The sequence below is a fragment of the Canis aureus genome, chromosome 29 (genome assembly GCF_053574225.1).
Source record: "Canis aureus isolate CA01 chromosome 29, VMU_Caureus_v.1.0, whole genome shotgun sequence".
Classification (NCBI taxonomy): Eukaryota; Metazoa; Chordata; class Mammalia; order Carnivora; family Canidae; genus Canis; species Canis aureus.
Window position 1 is genome coordinate 31,232,391 of NC_135639.1, and position 14,855 is coordinate 31,247,245.

The 14,855-nt window shown below is 44.4% G+C and overlaps 1 protein-coding gene and 1 long non-coding RNA gene across 6 annotated transcripts in view; one reads left to right on the top strand and one right to left on the bottom strand.

Moving 5' to 3' along the window:
* LOC144301335 (uncharacterized) overlaps nucleotides 1-7,923 on the bottom strand; it is a 35,712-nt gene extending 27,789 nt beyond the window's left edge. For 2 of the 4 annotated variants that reach the window (XR_013368151.1, XR_013368152.1), the window contains exons 1-2: nucleotides 7,502-7,922; nucleotides 4,700-4,819 (exon numbers count right to left, since the gene is read on the bottom strand). This is a non-coding gene — a long non-coding RNA (uncharacterized LOC144301335). Of the gene's footprint in view, nucleotides 1-4,699; nucleotides 4,820-7,501 lie in introns of all 4 variants that reach the window. The other 2 variants (XR_013368150.1, XR_013368153.1) reach the window with 2 other exon arrangements.
* A 34-nt stretch (nucleotides 7,924-7,957) lies between these two features.
* Nucleotides 7,958-14,855, top strand: part of PIK3AP1 (phosphoinositide-3-kinase adaptor protein 1) — a 120,647-nt gene continuing 113,749 nt past the window's right edge. For both annotated transcript variants that reach the window (XM_077878164.1, XM_077878163.1), the window contains exon 1: nucleotides 7,958-8,104. In XM_077878164.1, the coding sequence (XP_077734290.1) occupies nucleotides 8,092-8,104 (13 nt within the window). In that variant the 5' untranslated portion in view covers nucleotides 7,958-8,091. The remainder of the gene's footprint in view (nucleotides 8,105-14,855) is intronic.

Consider the following 14,855-nt stretch of genomic DNA (forward strand, 5'->3'; position numbering starts at 1 on the left):
AAAAAAGGAAAGATTATTTACTAGAGATAAAAGGCATGATTCATCAGAAAGATGTAACAGTTTAAAGTATATGTGCTTAATAATGCCTAAAAATGGAGGTTCGGGAACATGAAAGAAAAATTGACAGAATTAAGAGAAGAATTAGAAAATTTCTTTTTTTTTTTTTTTTAAAGATTTTATTTATTCATGAGAGACACACACGGAGAGGCAGAGACACAGGCAGAGAGAGAGAAGCAGGCTCCATGCAGGGAGCCCGATATGGGACTTGATCCCACAACTCCAGGACCACTCCCTGGGCTGAAGGCAGGCGCTAAACCGCTGAGCCACCCAGGCATCCCAGAATTAGAAAATTTCTTAGCCACAGTTGGACATTTGAACATACGTCTCTCTGCAATTGATAGAACTAGACAAAAATTAAAGATGTAGAAGATCAGAATAATATTATCAGTCATCTTGAGTTAATTGACAATATAGCCAACAACTGCAGAATACATATTCTTTTAAATGCATCTTGTACACTCATCATGATATAAGCTGGGTCATAAAATGAATCTAAATAAATTAAAAAAGTTGAAGTCATACAGAGTCTGCTTTCTGACTATATAATGGAATTAAACTAGAAATTGGTAACAATAAGATATATATTTATATATCTCCAAATATTTGGATATTGACTCACTTTTAAATAACCCATGGCTCAAACAAAAAACCACAAGGGACGTTAGAAAATATTTTGAGCTAAATTATAATGAAAATAAAACATCAAAATTTGGAAGATGCAACTATAGCATTGAATTGGGGGAAATTCATAGCTTTAAATGTTTATATTAGAAAAGATAAAGGGAATAAAATTAATCACCAAAGTTTCAACCTTTGGAAGCTAGATAAGAGCAAAGTGAACCCAAAGTAAGCAGAAGGAAGGAAATAATATTGAGCAGAAAGCAAAAAAGTAAAAAAAAAAACAATAGGAAAATTAACCAAAAGCTGTTTCCTTGGAAAAATTAATGAAATTTAACAAACATCTATCTGAGAGAAAGAGAGAAGACACAAATTTACAGTATCAAGAATAAAAGAGGGACTATCATTCCATATCCTCTAGACTTTAAAAGGATAATAAGAAAATATTAGGAATTACCTCATATCAGTAAAATTTTAAAACTTAGATTAAGTGGACAAATTCCTTGAAAAGTGCACCTTACCAATACTGGCACAGATAGAGTACCAAATCTAAATAGCCCTATATCTTTTGAGGAAATTGATATTGCAAAACCTTCTCACAAAGAAAAATTTAGGCCTGGATATTTTAATGGTTAATTCTACCAAATACTTAAGAAAGAAATAATACCAATCTTTCTTTATTAGAAAATAAAAAATCAAATACTCCCAAATGTGTTATAAGAAGCCAGATTAACCCTGATATCGATAACTAACAAAAGATATTACAAAAATAAAATTACAGATCAATACCTACCTTTAACACAGATGCAAAAATCTTTAATAAAATATTAGTAAATTGGCAACACATAAAAAGGATGATACATCATGATCTAATGAGGACTTATCCTAGGCATTCAAGATTGGTTTAACCTTTTAGGAGCTTGTGGTAGATTTAAGGGAAAGAACTACAAAGCATCAGGTCAAGGAAAGAATTTCTACATTTTAAAGACATTTTTTTACTGGTGGTTAAAAACATAAGTGGTCAGATAAAGCTTTAAGAAAACCCCCCAAAAACAAAACCCCACCAGACCAGGAATTAAGACTTGAATTCTAGTTCTGGTATTACGTTCAACTCAATGTATAATGTTAGAAAGATTGTTTTGCCTATCTTGGCTTTGGTTTATACATGTGTCCAATAATGACCTCTTAGGGTCTTTCCCAACTGTAACACTCTGAGAGTCTATGAGGCCAAGTCCTAAAATTTTAATCACAGCTGCCTAGACTTTCTGCTTCAGCACCTCAGAAGGCAGAAGTAGAAAATGTGCAAGATATGCTTTCATGCACAGATGAAGGCACCATCTGCACGTGGCTTACTTAAAGTGCTGAGGGTTCAAGGGTGACCTTGAAAGCACCCAAGTATCCTCAGGAGGTACTTTTAATTAACTCTCTGCAAGCATCCAGTATATCATGGTGCTATGGAAAGACCATGGAATTTGAACTCAGACTGAGCTGCTAAATGATCCTGGAAAAATTATCCAACATCTCTGAATCTTAGTTTCTTCGTCTGCAAAGTGGAGATAATACATGTGATGCAGAATTATTGTGAGAATTAATTGCAAGAGCATTAGGAAGTCTGTGGATTATGGTCAGTGCTCAGTAAATGCTAGCTTCCATTCAATATCAGTAAAAATTAGGTTTGGCTACATGTGGCAGGACATGTAAATAACCACATCTCAAATAAGACAGAGATGTATGTGTTTCTCTTTCATGTAAAAGAGTTCAGAGGGGGGACACCTGGGGCTTGTTTGGGTTCTCCATGGTCAGTAGGGAACCAGACTCTGCTCATCTTTCTGCTCGACTGTCCTTAGTGTGTGGCTTCTGTTCATTCAGTCACCTCAGAATCTAAGAGGGCTGTTGGATCTCCAGTCATCCCATTCATTTTCCTGGCAGGAACTAAAAGAGAGGAAGAAAAGCAAAAGAGAAAACTAAAAAGAGAGGGTGACAGAATTAAGCATCCTTTAAAGAACTTCTCTGGACAGTCAATGACTTCCATTTACAGCTTATTGGATTCTTCTAGGCTCTAAGAGGGTCTGGGGAATGGAATCCTGTTGCTCCAATGCAATTGGGATTCTGTTACTAAGAAACACAGAAAGAATAGATACTAGGGGGGCAACCAGCAATCTTTGCAACACTCCTTTTTCTTGTTACTGAGTTTGATTTTGAGTTGGGGATCATGGAACCAGCACAGAATAGCTGGCATGGCCTTTAAATCATAACACAATGGCAAGGGAGGCAGCTTTTGCTAACCAACAGATTTGAATTCAAAATCTAGTTTTGACACTTATTAACCAAGTGACCATGGGTCAGGTGAATTACTTTATTAGAGCCTCAGTTTCTCTACCTGTAAAATGGGCTCACAATAATATGGCTACCTTACTGGTTTGAGGTAAAGATTCATGAAAGCTAAGTCAAGGACAGCACTCTGAGCAGATTTGGCCACAGAGCAGATTCCCAAGAAAATTTTGTTTCTAAGAACTTGAGATTCAAGGCCATTGCTAAAAGTGGCCCAATGAAGAGCCCTTGGGTTATGGCATAGGGAGTGGCCATTTTGGTGACTAGGGAAGGAGGCCTCTCCCTCTTGCAAGAGAGTAGGCTTCTAGGTTTTGTTTATAAAACTACTTGTTCCTAAAAAGCTACAAATGTCCCCAGATACTCTGCACTGAGTCCATTGGGTTGGGCTGAAATGGTTTGAGCAGGTAGAAAGGAAAGCAGTTTTATAAATCCAGGGTGTTGATGAGGCTAAACCAGGTCCCTGGTATCCTGGAACTCTTTCTCCCTGCTCCTACATGTGATGGCCTACTGGCCTGTCCCATATAATTTGGTCTTCACATCCCGTGTGTATGAATGTGTGGAGTCTCTCTGAACTCTTTTTCTTTTTTGTTAAGATCTTATTTATTTGAGAGAGAGTGAGAGAGAGAGAGCGTGCATGTGTGAGAGCACATTCATGAGCGAGGGGGAGGGGCAGAGAGGGAGAAGGTGACTTCCCACTGAGCAGGGAGCCCAATGCAGGACTCAATCCCAGGACCCTGGGATCATGCCCTGGGCTGAAGGCAGATGCTTAACCGACTGGACCACCCGGGGCGCCCTCTCTCTGAACTCTTGAATAAAGTAAGGAATGAGTCCTTCAGATGAAGGCTGTGGGGCCTTGGGCAGGTTACGTGATTAGTCTTTCTCTGTAAAATGAGTGGGTTGGCCTCGATGGTTTAAAAACAAACAATGATTGTTGGACATCTGCTGTGTGCTGGAGCCTGTGCTAGGTACTGGGGATGCAGTGGAGTCAGAGACATTGCCTGCCCACAAGGGGCTGAAGGTCTGATGGGACACAGAGGGAGGTGAGCAGGGAGGTGGGGCAAGCTAAGGCCCTTTCCTGATGCTCGTGGTTCATGAGCATAAGGTACTCCTGGCAGAGCCAGGGGGAACTTTCAGGGAGCAGAGCTACTGCCCTACCCACCTAAGACGGGAGGTGATGCCAGTGCAGGCCAGGGACTTGCGTGGCCCTTCAGACCACAGCAGGGCCTGTGTCCAGCATTTACCATATAATCTAGTGGGCAGAAGCACAGAGTCCAGAACCAGGCTGTTTGGGTTCAATACTCAGGTCTCCAATGTACTAGCTGTGTGCCCTTGGATAAAGGTATTTAACTTTGTCATCTATAAAATGTGTATACAATTTGCACCTTCCTTGTAGGATAGTTAAGAAAATTAAGATGAATTAGACTATCTGCTACAGCATATCCTTCCATCTTCACCTTTTGTCCTAGTAAGTGAGGTCTTGGCAACCAAGGAAAAAGGCTCTGCTCCTTAGGCCTGAGAGATTAGGAAAGAACATCTGGAAGATGTAAGAAACAGGGATTTCTTCCCCACCCTTCATCCCCCTATTCTTTAGATGACACATATTCATCTTTCTGGCCTTTCCTGTTTCCCAAGCCAAAAAGAGGGCACAGCGGCAGTCGTACTCAGGTTCTCCATTCTGCCTGGAACCCACCTGTGGGCCATCATTGGGTGCTGGAAGCATTGATTGCAGAGCTTGCCCCTAAGCCGATGTGCAGGGGTAGAGAGGGCCTTTCAGAGTGGCAGCCACCCTGTCCTCCACATTCTGCAAAAACTGTCAAATGGAAATGTAAAAACAGATTACACTTCCCTCAACTCAACCCCACTTGCTCTATAATGAAACTGGGTGGAATTGCCAGTATCAGGGACTGGGCTGGCATCTTACCAAGGGAATGTTGGCTTCTGAATCCCCTCTAGTCCAATTCCAGAGGTCAGTGCTGTGGAGCAGTAGGAGTGTTCAGAATTTGGACTACTGACCCAACACCAGAGACCTTGCCCACAACCGATGGATGCCCTCTAAGAGGTGTAAGAAATATGGAAATATTCCTTCAGTTTAAAGTTGTCCAGATTCTCTTGGTTAAGAGGCAGGAAAGGGCCTTCACTCCTTAACATCCAGAGGTGGAAGGAGAACCATGCATTTGGATAGTAGGGGTGTCAGGGCAAATGACCTCAGATGAGTATCCTCTGAGTAATGACTCTGAAGAGGAATACAGACTAGCCAGGTCCTTAGGCTTGTGGAGAGAAAGTTCAGGAGAGGTAGACAGTGTTCCAGCAAAGTTCTCTAAAGAGAGTATTCAACAGAGCCCTAGCATTTTCTGAGCTGGAATGCCCTCATTGTGCACAGGAGAAAATGGAGGACTTTTGGAGTCCTTTATATTAGAACTCATACTCCCAGACCCCTCACAGAGATCCACGTTGACAACCTTCTCCCCCAAATCCCCTTCTTTGGCCTTCTGCTTACTCTGGCCTGCCTCTCTGGTTACTCTAGTCTCTTCTGGCACCTGAGCATGGTCCTTCCCCCAGCTTCTACCCTTGAGGCCAAGGCTCCTGCTCTCTATCCCCTTTCTCCCATCCACTCATGCAGCTTCAACTCCAAGGGTGACATCCTGGCCAGTCCTAGGCTTTCCTCTCTCCTGCAAGGACAGAAGCCCTAGGAAACTCAACATTTCCAAACGTGGGCTAACCATTTTCCTTACTCTGATAGCTTTTATCTTGCACTGCCTATTTCTGACATCTTATATCTCCTTCCTGCAAGTTCAGTGATTTTCAGTGCCTGGAAGTTCCCTATCCTTCAGTCTCAAATCTAAGGCTTTTCAGGCCATATTCATTAATTCACTCACTCAAACACTTTCTGAGCATATTAATATTCTCTGGGCCAGAGAATATTGGCTCAAGTGCTAGAGGTTCCATGGTGAAAATGGCAAGCCTGGATCCTGCCTCTGAGGAGCTTATAGCTGTGTGGAGGAGACACAAATTAGCATAAATAATCGCAGAAAATAGCTATATAATTTCTACTAAAGAACAGTACATAGGACGCCTGGGTGGCTCAGTGGTTAAGTGTCTGCCTTTGGCTCAGGGAATGATCCTGGAGTACCGGGATCCGGTCCCATACTGGGTTCCCTGCATGGAGCCTACTTCTCTCTCTGCCTGTGTCTTTGCCTATCTCTTTCTGTGTCTCTCATGAATAAATAAATAAAATCTTAAAAAACAAAACAGTACAGGGCTGTCACAGTGCATGATGGGGGTAGGGGTGGAGGAGGAGGTGTGGCTAACCTGATCTGAAGGCCAGAGAAGTCCTGAACGTGGGGAATGGTATAGCAGGATCCGGCTCATCTCCTCTTTCAGAATTCTAGGCCTGTAGTAGGCTGAATAATGGCTCATCAAAGATGTACACATTCTTACCTCCAGAACCCACGGGTATGTTACATGGCAAAGGAGATTAAGATTGTAGATGGCATTAGGGTTGTTAGTCTCCCTTAAAAAAGGGAGATTTTCCTGGATTATCTGTGTGGGATCAATGTCCTTAAAGTAGAAAAGGGAGGAAGTAAGAGTCAGAGAGAGATGTGATATCCTAAACTGGGTCAAAGAGATGTTGCATTGCTGGCTTTGAGGATGGAGGAAGGGGGACATAGACTAAGGAATGTGGGTAGTCTCCAGAAGCTGAAAAAGGCAAGGAAATGGATGCTCTTCTAGAACCTCTAGAAAGGAACCCAGCCATGCAGACCCCTTGATTTTAGCCCAATGTGACTCCTGTTGGACTTCTGAGATCCAAAACAGTAAGAGAATAAATTTGTGTATGTGTGTGTGTGTGTGTGTGTGTGTGTTTAAAGATTTAATTTATTTATCCACGAGAGACACAGAGAGGCAGAGATACAGGCAGAGGGAGAAGCAGGCTCTTCTCGGGGAGCCTGATGCAGGATTCAATCCCAGGACCCCAGCATCATGGCCTGAGCCAAAGTCAGAGATGCTCAACCGCTGAGCCACCCAAATTTGTGTTATTTTAAGCCACAAAATTTGTGATAATTTGTTATGGCAGCTATAGAAAATTATAATTATAGGCCTGAGCCCTGATATTTCCATTCCTAAATCCACTTCATTTATTTTCACCTGGGCTTGAACCCTCTCTTTTCATCTCTGCTGTCTGAATCCATCTTCTGGACCTTGCATTTTTGAGGACTTCAAGGGCACGAGGCTGCTCAGATCAGTTATAGGAGCAGACGAAGGTAGAGAGCAAAAAGCAGGCAAGTGAGCGCAAGGGTCAATGGAGAGCTCTAGCTCTGGACTCAGGCCTGCTGTAACCTCAGAGAGGTTATCCACTCCCTGTGGGCATCCCAGCGAGGCGTTTGGCTCGTTTCTTCAGCTCAAACACCAAGAGAGGAGAGATGCCACCTCAAAAGCATAAAAGGCAATCAACTGTATCATGCATTTATCGCAGGAGATCATCCTCAAGGCTTACGTGCCATCAGGAGACCAGGTCCAAGGAATTACAGAACAGTCACTGGAGGGTAGTCAAGGGCGACGCCAAGCAGCCAGGGCCAGGTGCCAGGGAAGGGGCTTCTTCCCCTTCCTGCCTCCTCCCCTTTCCTGCCCGGGGTGGGGGTGGCGGCTCCGGGAGAAAGCCCCGGGGCGGGAGGCGGTTTGGGCAGCCGTGCGCAGATACACCCCCGCCCCGGGTCACCGAGGTCGGCCAGCTCCCCCTGCCCCCGCGCGCTGCCCCCGCCTAGGGCTGCCCTTGGGTGGCAGTCGGGCGGGTTTCTCCTGGAGTCCCCCGGCGACGGTGCGCGGGGGCCGGGCGGTGCGGGGAGCTGGCCCGCGGCCGGCCGGCTGGGGGGCTCTCACTTCCCCTCCCCAACGGCCGCGGGCGCAGGTGCGGCGGGCCGTGCCCCGCGGCGGGGCGGGTCGGGTCCTGTGGACACGCCCCCGCGGCCGGTGCTCGGCGCCCGGCGGGAGGAAGCGCCAGAGCCGCCGCCGGTGCCGCGCGGAGCCCGGTGCCCCTGCCGCGCCGCGCCCCGGAGCCCGCGGGGCAGGTGAGCTGCGCCCCGCGCCATGGCAGCCTCAGGTGCGTAGGCGGCCCGGCCCCCGCCCGAGCCTCCCCGCCGCCGCCCGCTCCCGCCGCCGCTCTTGCGCGCGGGACCTGGACCTGTGCCTTGTGCTCCCTTCCCAGCCGGCCGCGCGGTCCTCTTCTGCCCCCGCTTGCACCTCCCCTGCCCCCCGTCTTTTGAACCTCCGCCTCTCTCTCCGACTGGGCCTGGTTGCTCCTGAGGCTCGTTGCTCCTGTTCCTCCAACTCCGCGCGGCCAGGCGGGGAGCCGGCTCGGCTACGCCCGGGAAATACTCCTCTTAGGCCCCTCGGACCGATAGGGGGCGCGCAGGTAGTCCCAGGTGGGCGCCGGGGGATCGCGGGAGGCCCTTGGGCCACCTTCCCGAGCTGCTGCTTCCTCTGCCCTTCCTATGCTTTTTTTTTTTTCATGTAGAATTTCGATAAGAATCTAAGAACACCATTCCGTTAGCTTTAGTTTTCTTATGTCCTTTGCAGAACTTTGGGGAGTGGAGAAAAGTGAAGGCCACTGGGTAACCTACCCATCAAAAGGTGCCAGGAGTCTTTTTTGAGTCTTGGGTTCTTCTCTGGTCACGGGTGTGGACATTTGCCAAAGTTACTCACTGTCTGAGATCCAGGATGAACCACGAAATGATGATGATAATAGAGACAATTAAGAAGCACTTATTATGCACTATAATAGTTCTTGTGCATCTGCATGTGTTCTCAGTGATGAGCAGGACAGCCTGGTCTCTGCGCTCGGGGAGTTTACAGTCTTGGTAGGAAAGCCATACACAAGTAAACAGGGAATCAGTAGATGAAATTAGTTACTGTATCTGCAAGTGGGTTTACTTGTATTTTCCTCACTCATTTTATGATTTAGTAGAAGTAACATGTATAACCAGGATGTAAACGCCTCTTGAAAACTAAAATCTAGTCAGCCAGGAGAAGATACTGTTCTTGAAGGATGTGGGCAGATGCTAGGATGAAGAGCCAGCTGTCCCCATATCCCCTGAGGTCTAGCCTCCTAATGGTGCTTTGGAAGCAGGAGTGGGGTGGTGGTGGTGAAGAACGCCAATGGTAACAGTTCTATTAGATTTAGTAATGCAGGCTTATTCTTTAAAGGAAATGGGAAAGTAGATAGCTTTAGCCTTATGGCCCTCAAGTGGGGCTCTGGAGGTTAGAAGAAGCTGTATTGTGGTAACAGTAGGCTCATAGTCCACACGTTCTGTTCGAAAGCTGATGCAGAGTTGTCTAGAGGAAAGTCATTCATTCATTCAGCAAATATTTATTTCATGCCTACTGTTCCTCGGCACTGTTCTAGGTGTCAGGTGTATATTTAGTGATTAAAACAGGCATAAGTCACTTTCCTGTAGAGCTTATGGGACATGGGGGAAGGCAGACAATGCGCTTGGTAAGGAAAGTACATAAGAGCAGTGGGAAAACAGTAGAGGAGGTAAAGGGGGTTGGATTTGTAATTTTAAAGAAGGTAGCCAGATTAGGCCTCATGGAGAAAGGAACATTTGAGCAAAGATCTGAAAGGTCATGTGGGGGAACAGTGCTCCATTCAGAGGAACAGTAAATGGGGGTATATGGTGTATTTAAGGAACAGGGAGCAGGTGGTGGAGTAGGTGGGTGATTGGACAGAAAGTAGGAGATGAGGTTGGTGAAGCTCCTACCTCTTTCCATGGCGGAGAACAGGCCCTGGGCTGTTAAGTGCAAGAAACAGCAAACTGGGAGAAACTACACAGAGGAGATAGAGGAAACCACCGTTGTTTAGAGTCCTGTGTGCAGGACTCCAGTAGGGCCTGGCCCAAGGCCCTCCTAGAGGAGTGTGCTCCCATTCAGATGGGGACTCTAGCACAGTGGCTGACTCTGGGGCTATTTATGGGCTCTGTAGTGTGGCTTCTGCCTTCACCTGTAATGGTTGGTGCTGTCAAACCCTCCTGCTATCAGCATACGCCGTGGTGAGACATTGCTTCAGGTCCTGCAAGTTGGGAGTTGGGCCTCTGAGGTCTCTGGGGCTCTTTGAGGTCTGCAGGTTCAAAGACCCATGGTGGCAGTGAGAGTGCCTCTTGACAATATATTACAGGGTCTAGAGTCATCTAGGCCACTCTTCATGTGATCTTCTGCTTCTCGTCTTCCTCCTCCCTCTTCCGTTCACCCCCCCCTTTTTTTTAAAATTTTAAACAGTTCTATTCAGATGTAGTTCACATACCATACAATTTGCCCATTTAAAGTATACAATTAAAAAAACAAAAACAAAAAAGTATACAATTCAGTGGCTTTTTAGTATCTTCACAGATATGTACAAACATCACCATGGTCAATTTTAGAACATTTTTCTCACCTCAAAAAGAAACTCATTTTGAGAAATGAGTGAAGGGGTATAAATTTATTAAATAGAACTTTTTTTTAAGAAAGAGAAAGAAACTGTATGCTTTGGCTCTTGCCCTCTTATTCCTTCTTCCTGCCTGGCCCTAAGTTTTATGTGTGTGTCTCCGGATTTCCCTGCTCAGGACTTCCATATGAATGGGATCATATGTATGTAGTCTTCTGTGTTTTCTTTCACATAACATAGTGAAAGGGTTTTTTTAGGGTTTTTTAGGGTTCACCCAAGTGGTAGCACGAGTCACATTCCTTTCTAAGGCCTAACTGTGTAGTCTTTTAAAATTTCCTTCTGCTGAAGGGTAAGCATTTGTATTTTATGTTATTTTATTTTTATTTTTTAAATAATTTTTTAATTTTTATTCATTTATGATAGCCACACAGAGAGAGAGAGGCAGAGGGAGAAGCAGGCTCCATGCACCGGGAGCCCGACGTGAGATTCGGTCTCGGGTCTCCAGGATCGCGCCCTGGGCCAAAGGCAGGCGCCAAACCGCTGCGCCACCCAGGGTTCCCTTAATTTTTATTTTTTAAAATATTTTATTTACTTATTCATGAGAGACAGAGAGAGAGAGGCAGAAACATAGGCACCGGAAGAAGCAGGCTCCATGCAGGAAGCCCGATGTGGGACTCGATCCCAGGACTCCGGGATCATGCCCTGAGCCAAAGGCAGACGCTCAACCACTGAGCCACTCAGGTGTCCCAGTATTTTATTTTATTTTATTTTATTTTATTTTATTTTATTTTATTTTATTTTATTATTTTATTTTATTTTTATTTTTATTTTTATTTTATTTTATTTATTTTCCAGTATTTTATTTTTTTGAAAGACATCTTTGCTTATCGAAATCAAGGAGAATCTTGGCTCCCTGTTTTTGAAAGAGCTTGGGGAGCAGGATTAAATGAAATGGAATCAACCTACCCTGGAATGTTCTCTAGGCTCCTGATGGCATCTCTTGCATTTACATATGAGACAGAGAGAGAGAGAGAGAACAAAGAGGCCCTAAGTGACTTCCCCAAGTGATCAAGAATGTAGCTGGGTGAAGAGCAGAATCTTTTCCTCCATATGTCAGCCTTCAGATCTTTGAAGAAAGCTTGCATACCTATTCCTATCCTTTTTCTCCAAGGCTTCTCTTATCTTCAGGTTTTTCTACCATCCCTAGACTTATAGGATAATAGGGTTTGAAGGTACCTTTAATTTTTTGTGATCTTAACTCTGATCTGATTCTTGAGGTCCCTCAATACTCTGGTCAAGTCTCTAAACTTGAAACCTTTAGAGTCCTGAAGCTCTTCATGTGAGTCATCACCAGACCCTTCTGGATCCTGGTCACCTTTGATAGCACACATCCTTCTTTGGTATGGTGCTCAGGACTGATGAATGGGGAGCCAGAGTCACCTACAGATTTAAAGAAATGGTCTGGGCTGGGTAGTTTGAAAAGCTGCCTGGCACTTCCCTGTTCTTTTCTTAGGTGGATTCTGAATCTTTCTAAGGAAGCTCTCTTTCAGTCACTGTCTTTCTTTCTTTCTTTCTTTCTTTCTTTCTTTCTTTCTTTCTTTCTTTTTTTTTTTTTTTGTCACTGTCTTTCTTAACCACTACTGTCATTCCCTGTTGCCACCAGCCATCGATACCTCAGCTGTTACCCATGGCTTTCTCCTATAGCCAAACCTGTTCAAGTTCTACAAGGACGAGGGCCCATCCCCATTTCTGTTTAGGATTTATGGACTCCTGTTGGTTCATGGGATTTCATTTTTCTTTTCTTTTTTTTTTTTTTTTTTAGGAGTTTTTTAATTTGAGAGAGAGAGCACATGCACAAAGAGGAGGAATGGGAATGGGGGAGGGAGAGCAGGTCCCCTCTTCCCCCACAGCAGGGAACATGACTGAGCTGAAGGCAGACACTTAATGGATGGGACTGAGCCGCTCAGAGGCTCCCGTGGATTTCATTTTTCTTAATAAGCAAACAAAACAGAATTGATTTGGCACATATGAGGAAATGACCTAAAGTTACAGGCAGGGAATTATCCTTGACAAAAGGGGTGTCCCCTTTGCAAGAAAGAGCTGCTGACGAAGCGTTTGGTCTTGTGTTGTTATCCAGCACATCACAGAGGAACTTTAACTTCCACTTTGGAACTTTTTTTTAGAATTTCCCCAGCTTTCAGTTTCAGCAGAGGAGCAAAATTCAAGAAGGTGGTAGATTTCATTGTCCTCATTTACGCTGAGGCAAAATTTGCTTAGACTTAGTACACTGGCCCCCAGTCACACCACAGGTGGGTGACCAAGTGGGTTGTGAAGTTAACGAGTCTGAGGCACGAACCACTTCATTCTCGTTACTTTTGCTGAAAGGAGTTGGGAATGGGTGGGTGTCAAATTTTGCTACAGAACCCCAGGAATGAGACGTTTTCAATATGTTGTCCATTCAGAAGAGGCTAACCCCTGAAGTGTTTTTTATTTTATTTATTTATTTATTTATTTATTTATTTATTTATTTATTTATTTTTAATTTTTATTTATGATAGTCACACAGAGAGAGAGAGAGAGAGGCGGAGACATAGGCAGAGAGAGAAGCAGGCTCCATGCACCAGGAGCCCGATATGGGATTCGATCCCGGGTTTCCAGGATCCCGCCCTGGGCCAAAGGCAGGCGCTAAACCGCTGTGCCACCCAGGGATCCCCTGAAGTGTTTTTTAATTTAAATTGTATTTAAAAATTTTTATTTTAGAAGTTTTAGATTTCTTGAAAAACTGTGAAGATATTAGAGTTCTCATATCTTCCACACCCAGTTTCCCTCGTTATTAATATTTGCACTTTTTTTGATGACTAGAGGTCTTTAACACCCAGTAGACATTGCCTTGTGCTGTTAACAGAGAAGCAGGCCGTGTTGAGGCAGGACCCAGGGTGAAATGAATACTCCCTCCCTCAGTGACCCCAGAACTTGTCATTTGAAATTATTGGTTTGCTTAGGGTCACTGTCTCCTCATAAAAGTGGCGTACGTTGCTCATGGCCATGTGGTCAAGGCAATCTAAAGTTGCTAATTTTCTTTCTTTTCTTTTCTTTTTAAAATAGTTTGTTTATTTGTGAGAGACCGAGAGAGAGAGAGAGAGACAGAGACATAGGTAGAGGGAGAAGCAGCTTCCCCCTGTAACTGTTGTGTTACACAGGGGGAACCTGATGTGGGACTCCATCTGAGGACCCCGGGATCCCGACCTGGGCAGAAGGCAGATGCTCAACCACTGCCTTTAGAGGCCACCCAGAAGCCTCTAAAGTTGCTGACTTTCTGCTAAGTCAGTTATTGTTCTAAATCTGAATTGCCTTTTTTTTTTTATTTTTTTATTTTAATGATAGTCACACAGAGAGAGAGAGAGAGGCAGAGACACAGGCAGAGGGAGAAACAGGCTCCATGCACGGGGAGCCCGATGTGGGATTCGATCCCGGGTCTCCAGGATCGCACCCTGGGCCAAAGGCAGGCGCCAAACCGCTGCGCCACCCAGGGATCCCTGAATTGCCTTCTTAAGAGTACCTATTATATATACTCTTAGAAATACTTTTCTCTCTTCCTTATTTCTTTACCATCTATTGAAGACATCACCAATGGCTTTGCCACTAATGTATAAGGCCCTCCTGGAGATCTTATTCTTCTTCTAGCCCATTTGTAAAAATTGTTGACATGACATTTGCTAATATATTTATCTGTATAGGTGGGGGGTGTTGGTGGCTACTGCTTTTTACATTGCACTTTTCACTGAATTCTGAGCACAGATTGCTAACATTGCACCCTTACTATTATAATGTAATGCAAAGTGTTATGCACACCCATATGTATTAACACTTTACATTCAGAACAGCATTTACCTCTGAGGATAAACCAACCATGTAGGAAAGAGGGGCAGAAAGAAGGTAAAAGTATTCTGATGCCTTTACTCTACTTTTCTCAGTATGAGCTCCATAGTTATGTTGCTTTGCCAATTTTATTCCTTCCATGGTTCTGAAATTATTTCTCCATTAAAGTACAAAGAACTGTGATTCACAGGGGAGAAAAAAAAGATCAGCAAAGATTTTATTTTATAGAAGGCTGCAGCACTGGCTTCCATATATTAAAATCTTGCCTTTAATCTGCTTAAACTTTGGGACCAGTGTAAGCATTCCTAAAATGGATTGTTTAATTCACGGTTGAGAAACTAGACCACACTCAGAAATGAATTTTCTGCAGAGCCACAAAGGTCAATGGTGTTGTCAGAATTGCTGACTGCCTCCTACCCCTCCCGCCACCACCATATTGCCTTCTTAAACAGACTTCTTTTAAAGTTTGCACAACTCCCCTTCAAAAGTACTCCCAATGTGCTCCTACTGAGAGCCTGTTGGATTTTATATTAGCACTGGATTAGGGCTCCAG